The 7,420-nt window shown below is 42.6% G+C and overlaps 3 protein-coding genes across 3 annotated transcripts; 2 read left to right on the top strand and 1 right to left on the bottom strand.

The window, feature by feature from the left end:
• The first annotated feature begins 2,016 nt into the window (after window positions 1-2,016).
• On the top strand, window positions 2,017-3,392 carry LOC126696389 (uncharacterized). The gene is made up of 4 exons (XM_050393145.1): window positions 2,017-2,809; window positions 2,894-3,064; window positions 3,140-3,341; window positions 3,389-3,392. The coding sequence occupies exons 1-4, from the start codon at window positions 2,017-2,019 to the stop codon at window positions 3,390-3,392; spliced, it is 1,170 nt and encodes a 389-aa protein (XP_050249102.1).
• On the top strand, window positions 3,285-4,231 carry LOC126712956 (uncharacterized). Its single transcript, XM_050412511.1, has 2 exons — window positions 3,285-3,597; window positions 3,676-4,231. The coding sequence occupies exons 1-2, from the start codon at window positions 3,442-3,444 to the stop codon at window positions 4,189-4,191; spliced, it is 672 nt and encodes a 223-aa protein (XP_050268468.1). The 5' UTR covers window positions 3,285-3,441; the 3' UTR covers window positions 4,192-4,231.
• Window positions 4,232-5,747: 1,516 nt separating this feature from the next.
• Window positions 5,748-7,228, bottom strand: LOC126696378 (uncharacterized). Its single transcript, XM_050393134.1, has 2 exons — window positions 5,852-7,228; window positions 5,748-5,777 (listed from the first exon to the last, which is right to left on the bottom strand). Exons 1-2 carry the CDS (start codon window positions 7,226-7,228, stop codon window positions 5,748-5,750), a joined length of 1,407 nt encoding a protein of 468 aa, XP_050249091.1.
• Window positions 7,229-7,420: the final 192 nt, after the last annotated feature.

Below are 7,420 nucleotides of genomic sequence, written 5' to 3'. Positions count from 1 at the left end.
TAATGAGAATGAGAGATTCTAATTATGTAAGGACTTTGGGTTTGTTGAAGGTGTTTTAAATTTTTGAAGGTTGGAGGGATTGACGGGTTAGAAGTTTCTGGGTTCTTCATATTCTTCCCAAAAAAAAAAAAGAGAAGAAACAAAATTAATTTAATTCTTTTCTTTTCTTTTTAAAAAAATAAGAAGGTTATAATTTTTTTTATTATTTTATCTAACGTGGCTTTTTTTTATATATAAATTACTGTGAACTAAAAGGGCGGGAAGCTCATGTGGCATGAGGGATAAGTGCTAGATGGATTTTTAATAATATTTTAATTCTTCTGTCAGCCACGTCAGCTTTTTCTGTTAGTTGGGTGACGGTAAGGATTTAAATATCACGCGTTAATTGGTTTAGAGACTAAAAGTGATAAAATAAAAATGTAATGACCAAAATAGAAAAAAGCCAAAATGTAGGGACTAAAAGTGCATTTACGCCTTATAAAAATTGATATGACTTTTTTTTTTCTTCACTAAAATGCTTAGGTGGCTCTTTTAATGTTTAATTATATGATTTTATATTATTATTATTATAGCTATTGTGTGCCAACAACACAAACTATTTTGCCACATAGGTATTTTCTGTTAGTGAGTTAACGGTAGAGACCAAATTAATTGTAAGTTGAAAATAACAGATATTAAATTGACTACTACAAAAATGTAGGGACTAAATTGACTGTGACCCCAAAATGTAAGGAGTAAAATAGTATTTGCGCCTAGAATGTAACTAGGAATCAAACTCATGTATAATCTTAGACTGTATTTAGGACCAATGCAATGTATTTCTTTTTATCTTTCTATCAAATGTAAATTTTCAATTCAATTAATAAAAGGTCTAATTTATTTTTCATTGTGGGTTTCTTATTATTATTATTATTTTTTCTTTAATTAAAATAAGTGGCAACTCCAAATGTAAAACCCTGCATTTAGGGGGAACAGTAGCATTATTCTAATTACCATTTTGAGACAATAACACGGTTTCACTCATTCACATGTGATGATTCCTTGGTTATCAGTGGGTTGATAAGACTTGAACGTTGATCTTCGGGCTATCTCCTGTAATACCAAAGACACAGAATCAGAGGGGACCGGTGTCGACCGGCCCAAAAATCCTCCGATGATCAAGTTAGTTATTTGGAACTCTCTGTAACGAAGAAGTGTTCTCTTAAAAGTAAGAAAGTGTCTGAATACCTTTTTCCTTCATCGAAGAAGCCTTATATAATGTGTGGAACGGTTATCTATTTGGTAACCGTTCCCAGTGTCGAGGAGTCCGGAGAATTGGGAGTAACCGCTGTGGAAGTTACTTAGGTCGGACGGCCGATGAACTCGTCCATTCATAATGAAGATGGACGAGACCTTCATGAGTAGCTCGTCCACGTTTAGTCCATCCATAATGAGGATGGACGAGACCTCCAGGATGATCTCGTCCACTTTTAGTGAAAGACGGACGAGATCATCTTGGAAGGCTTGTCGTCCATAAATGACGAGTAGATCTTGAGGTATTAAGCCCGTCCATATACGGACGAGGGTTGCTGGTATGGTTGCAATACTCCGCCTATTGTTGCTTCTTTCGTTGGACGAGACATATGGACGAGTCATGGGTTTGGGGATTCTGTGACACCATCAGTTGCCCCCTCGTCCATGTGGGTCGTCCAAAAGGTTGAACGTTCTTGGGCACAATTGGTTAACAATTATTGTACCACGTGTCCTTTTCTTATTAGAGACTGATTCTGTCGATTTATTTTTCCAAGATTGATGCCACATGTTGCTTCTGTATTGGTTGGGTCGTTTCGATTACCCAGGTCAGCATCCTATAAATAGTGGAATGCCTCCCTTGACCCTCCTCATTCCAGAAATTTTCTTCCTTGACATCCATCGTCTAGAGCCTCGTCTAAGAGTTCTCTGCGTCTAGAGTCTTCTTCCGTCTAGAGCCAGGTACTCTTCTTTTTCTCGTCTTTAGGTTTAAGTTTCTTCTTAGGGATGTCTGTTGCTTCCTCGTCCACAGATAGCCTTGATAAGGTTATAGACGAGTATTGTGATAATACTAGTGATAGGTCTAGCTCTAGCAGTGCTAGTGATGAGAGTGGAGGAAGCACGGACGAGAACTACTCTTCTGGGGCCCCTGGGCTCCCTATTGAAGTCGTCCAAGAACAGCTTAGGAGAGCTTCTGGCTCTCAAGCTGGTTCTCCGTCCAATCCAACGGACGAGGTAGAAACCGTCTTCAGTTGCGCTGTAGGCGTCCATTCTAAGACGGACGAACAGAGGTTAGGTAACCTTAGGTCCTGGTATCAAATCCCAGACGAGTTTAACCCTAGGCTACCCGTCCGTGGAGAATGGTGTTGTGAGCCCCGTTTTGGAATAGGCGTCTATGAATCTTACTTCCTAGGTGGCCTTAGGTTTCCTTTAAATGCCTTTGCTAGGGAGTTACTAGTCAAATTAGGTCTAGGTGTTTGTCAATTCAATCCCAACGCATGGAGATTAATTATCTCCATGCAAATTTTGTGGAGGGAAGTTTTTGGTAGGGACCGTCCTCTTACAGTGGACGAGTTCCTTTATTGTTATAAACCTTCTGCCATAAGCCAGTCTGAAGGTTTTTACCAATTTACTGCTAGAGGGAATGATTGTAGGTTGATCAAGTCCCTAGCTTCGTCTGATAGGAAGTGGAAGACGGAGTTTATTTTTATTTCAGGCTTCTGGGCTGGGAACCCTGTGGACGTTGGCAGGGATCCCTTTCCTCCTTACACTGGGGACCTGGGGAACCTTCGTCCAGAAGGTACGTCCCTTCCCCTCGTCTACTTTTATTCTTCTATGTAGTACATTTACAATTTCTAACCTTTGTTTGTTCATTGTTTTGTAGCTGCCAAACGTCCGTCCTTGAGCAAATTTCACCGTGACCGCGTCCACAGGGCCCGTCTACACGCAGACAGGAGCTTCCATTCCCTTGTCACGCTTAGGCGTCTGGCCAAGTGGGGTTTAGGTCCCGAGCCTTCAGACGAAGCTATAGCCCACGAAGTCACTGTGCGAAAAAGTAAGTTTTTAACTTAACCTTCCTTTCTTTTTTCTTTTTTATGTATACATTCCTCATTTGTTCATCTCGTCCTAGGAATGTCAACAATGAAAGAGAACCGAGGAAAAGAGATCGCAGGAGAGGGGAAACGTCCTGAGGGTCAAGCCCAGGATCGTCCAACGGCTGGGGACAAAAGAAAGTTCTTGCCTAAGAACATTGATCTGGATGGGCTCTCCAGTCGAAGAGATAAAAGGGTTAAACAAAGCTCGTCCAAGGTGGTCAAGTCCAAACCACCCTCGTCTCAGCCTGCCGTCCAAATAGTTGATGTGGACTCGTCCACTCCAGTTGAGTCCACCCCGTCCAAGACTCCTCCCAGAACTCCTGTGGCCAGATCTACCATGCCTGGCTCGTCCCAGCCTTCTATGAATATTATTGCAAATGAAGACCTGGCTTGGGAACGGTTCCAGATGGCCGTCAAGGACGAGGATATAAACATGTGCTATAACATGGGCTTGAAGGAATTTGAGCATTCAGGCGTCCATGACCTTTTCAAGGTATGCCAGTATCCCTCGTCCTTGTTTAGTTATTAAATTTTCCTCATTTAATCATTCTATGTTGTTCTCTGTTCACAGGCCATGTCGAAGTTTATAGCAGCGTCTAGACAGGCAACGGAGCTGGACAAGACGAGAGTCTTGTTGGAGACGAGGATTCAGGAGGTGAACGCTGACTGTAAGAAATGGGCTGGGTTTGCTGAAAAAGCTAAGGACGAGGTCAAAGAGCATAACAAGCTGATTGAGGAGCTAAGGACGGATGCATTGGAGAAGGAGACGCGCATTGATCACTTACAACAGGTGAACAATGAGTTGAATGCTCGTCTTTCCAAGGCAAGAGAGGACGCTGTGGCTGAGTTCAAGTCGTCCAAAGAGTATACAGACACTTTGGATCGCAATTATGCAGCTGGTTTTGAAGATTTCAGAATGGACGCTGTTGAAAACTTTCCTGAAGTTGACTTCAGCACAATCAAGCTTAACCTTGCTGCTGCCACAAGCTCTCTCCTCCAGACTGGCTCTGATGATGTCAACGTGGAAGACGACGCCAGCACTCAGCCTCCTCAGGACGAGCCTACAGTGAATGCTCCCCCTTCTTAGGACGGGATTTTAAACTTTGTAGCTTTGCTTTTTCTTTCTTCTCTCTTTTTTTTTTTTTTTTTTTTTTTTTTTTTGTAACTTTTGTGTTTGGTCCTTTGTTTTTGGACCTTCTTTATGTAACAAGAATACATTATACTCGTCCATGGTTTTAGGACGGGTTTTTTAAGTATACTATTTCTACTTTTCAAACTAATCAAGGGTTTTTGGACGTAGGATGTCCACCCTTTGAATGAAGTTTTATTTTCTTTGCATGGATAAATGATTTCATTTTCTTTGAATGGACGAGTGATTTCATTTTCTTTGCATGGACGGATGCTGCTAAGCTATTTTATTCTTAGCTCGTCCATGTCGAGAATACATATTTTTCTTGTAGTCTAACTCGTCTTAGCAGGTAGTATTTTTAATTAGCTTGATTCGTCTTAAGACTTGCAAACTAATTTTTCATACCGTCTACTTATTTTGCCAACTTTTTGTCTCGTCCAGAATTTGGATTGTTTCAGTTGGCTTTACCTCGTCCATGAGTTGGACGAGTATGGATGTGGTTTCTTTTATTCAAGAAAATTTAGACGTTACATCTCTGCGTCCAGAGATTTTGTTCGTCTTGGATCTTTCAACCCTCTTGAGGATTGAATTGGACGATAATATCATGGAGAATTCACACAATATTTTGTACATAACATAAATATTGTTTACAGACAAGGCATATGCACACTGATGCCTTTTTATTTAATAAATACATACTTCATGACTTCGTCCATAACCACAACACAACTATAAAAAGTAAATCATAGTTTCAAACTTCACACACAAACAATACCAAACATAGTAGTATCAAACAGCATCACTCATAATAGTACGCTAGTAGACAAATAAGACCCAAGTCTCGTCCATAGGTTAACTCTTACTGGTAGTACCTCCTCAGGTGCTCCACATTCCAAGGATGTTCCAATTTTCTCCCGTCCAGGGCCTCCAGGTAGTAGGATCCTTACCTTTTACAGTTGATTATTCTATAGGGTCCTTCCCAGTTTGGGCCCAACTTCCCATGGGCTGGGTTCTTGGTTGACAAAGAGACCTTTCTCAGGACGAGATCTCCTATATGGAAACGCCTAGGCTTCACCATCGCATCATACTGCTTAGCCATGAGGTTCTTATACTTTGCTGCCCTGTATTCTGCGTTTGCCCTTACCTCGTCTATTAGATCGAGGTTCAGACGAAGCTGGTCCTCATTATCCTTGTCTTGATACGTCATCACCCTGTGATTAGCCATATGCACTTCTGCAGGTATGACTGCATCGCTTCCATAGGCCAACTTGAAAGGAGTCTCCCCTGTAGGGGTCCTCACAGTGGTCCTGTATGCCCATAAAACTCCTGGTAATTCATCTGGCCATATTCCCTTTGCCCCCTCAAGCCGAGTTTTGATGATTTTCAACAAGGATCGGTTTGCTACTTCAGCTTGGCCGTTGGCTTGGGGGTGTGCAGGTGAGGAGTAATGGTTCTGAATTCCAAAGTGTAAGCAAAAGTCCTTGAAGAGTGCATTGTCAAATTGCCGTCCGTTGTCAGACACCAATACCCTCGGCACTCCAAATCTGCAAACAATGTTCTTCCACACGAAGTTTTTAACATTCTGTTGTGTGATATTTGCCAACGGTTCTGCCTCCACCCATTTGGTGAAGTAATCGATGCCCACAACTAAAAACTTCATCTGCCTTACTCCCAAAGGGAAGGGACCCAAGATATCCAATCCCCATTGTGCGAAGGGCCACGGTGCTACCATTGGGGTGAGGTATTCCGACGGTTGCCTGGGGACATTGCTAAATCGCTGGCATTGGTCGCAGACTTTAACATATGCTTTTGCATCAGCTTGCATGTTCGGCCAGTAATATCCTGCACGGACGATCTTGTGGACAAGTGATCTGGCTCCTGAGTGATTGCCACAGGCCCCTTCGTGAACTTCTCTCAGCACGTAGTTTGCTTCGTCCGGAGCTAGGCACCTAAGGTAAGGTTGTGAGAAACCTCTCTTGTATAACACTTCATTCATAAGGACGTATCTAGCTGATCTCACCCTCACCTTTCTGGCTTCGTCCTTTTCTTCTGGTAATCGTCCATCTTTCAAATATGATATAATGGGAGTCATCCAATCCTCTTTGTTATCTACCTGCTGTACTTCCTGGGCATCTATACTTGGCATATACTGAACTTCATCTGACTTCTCTAATGATTCATCTGCTGGGGCCTCTTTTGCTATAGTATCAGCTTCCACGTTCTCCTCCCTGGGGATTTGAACGAAGTCAGCTTTTTCAAACCTTTTCACAAGGCGCATCACCCTACCAAGGTATTTCTTCATTCGTCCTTCCTTCGCTTCATACATCCCATTCACTTGCCCCATGATCAGTTGGGAATCTCCCATGACACGTATGGACTTGGCTTCCACGGACTTCGCCAATTCTAGCCCTTTGAGGAGGGCTTCATATTCGACTTCATTGTTTGTCGTTTGGTATTGTAGACGGACTTTATGTTTCAGCTTGTCTCCCTCCGGGGACTGCAGGACCACACCAATTCCTCCTGCATGCCGTGTAGACGAACCATCCACGTGGACGATCCATCTCTTGCTGTCCTCTGCCTCGTTATGACTTGGGGTAAACTCTGCAATAAAATCTGCTAGGGCTTGAGCTTTTATGGCATGCCTTGGTTGATATCTGATATCAAACTCACTTAGCTCCACAGCCCACTGGATTAATCGTCCTGCAGCATCCAGTCTATTCATTGCCTTTTTGAGAGGATGATCTGTCATAACATTAATGACATGTGCTTGGAAATAATGCCTCAGCTTCCTTGAAGCTGTGATTAGTGCAAAGGCCAACTTCTCCATTTGTGGATATCGTCCTTCCGCTCCTTTCAATGCCTTGCTTGTATAATACACAGGTCTTTGTACTTTATCTTCCTCTCTTATCAATGCTGAGCTCACTGCATGTGGTGTTACCGCTAGGTACAAATATAGTTCCTCTCCTTCCACTGATGGACTCAGCAGCGGTGCCATGGTAAGGTATACCTTCAAATCTTCGAAAGCTCTCTGACAGTCGTCGGTCCATTCAAATGCTTTTTTGAGAACCTTAAAAAATGGCAAACATTTGTCAGTAGCCTTAGAGACAAACCTGTTAAGCGCAGCGACTCGTCCAGTGAGGGATTGAATTTCCTTGGTATTTTGCGGTGGCTTCATGTCCAGTATTGC

This window comes from Quercus robur, chromosome 2 (genome assembly GCF_932294415.1).
Source record: "Quercus robur chromosome 2, dhQueRobu3.1, whole genome shotgun sequence".
Classification (NCBI taxonomy): Eukaryota; Viridiplantae; Streptophyta; class Magnoliopsida; order Fagales; family Fagaceae; genus Quercus; species Quercus robur.
The sequence above is the reverse complement of the archived record's forward strand: the minus strand, read 5'-3'. Positions and strand labels throughout refer to the sequence as shown.

Bases quoted from the DNA above. Each gene is read 5' to 3' on its own strand.
- LOC126696389 (XM_050393145.1), top strand. From the start codon at position 2,017: ATGTCTGTTGCTTCCTCGTCCACAGATAGCCTTGATAAGGTTATAGAC. The intron at 2,810-2,893 runs GTACGTCCCTTC...ATTGTTTTGTAG, and splicing joins GGGGAACCTTCGTCCAGAAG to CTGCCAAACGTCCGTCCTTG. The intron at 3,065-3,139 runs GTAAGTTTTTAA...ATCTCGTCCTAG, and splicing joins CGAAGTCACTGTGCGAAAAA to GAATGTCAACAATGAAAGAG.
- LOC126712956 (XM_050412511.1), top strand. From the start codon at position 3,442: ATGCCTGGCTCGTCCCAGCCTTCTATGAATATTATTGCAAATGAAGAC. The intron at 3,598-3,675 runs GTATGCCAGTAT...CTCTGTTCACAG, and splicing joins GCGTCCATGACCTTTTCAAG to GCCATGTCGAAGTTTATAGC.
- LOC126696378 (XM_050393134.1), bottom strand. From the start codon at position 7,228: ATGGCACCGCTGCTGAGTCCATCAGTGGAAGGAGAGGAACTATATTTG. The intron at 5,778-5,851 runs GTGGAGGCAGAA...CATTGTTTGCAG, and splicing joins TCGATTACTTCACCAAATGG to ATTTGGAGTGCCGAGGGTAT.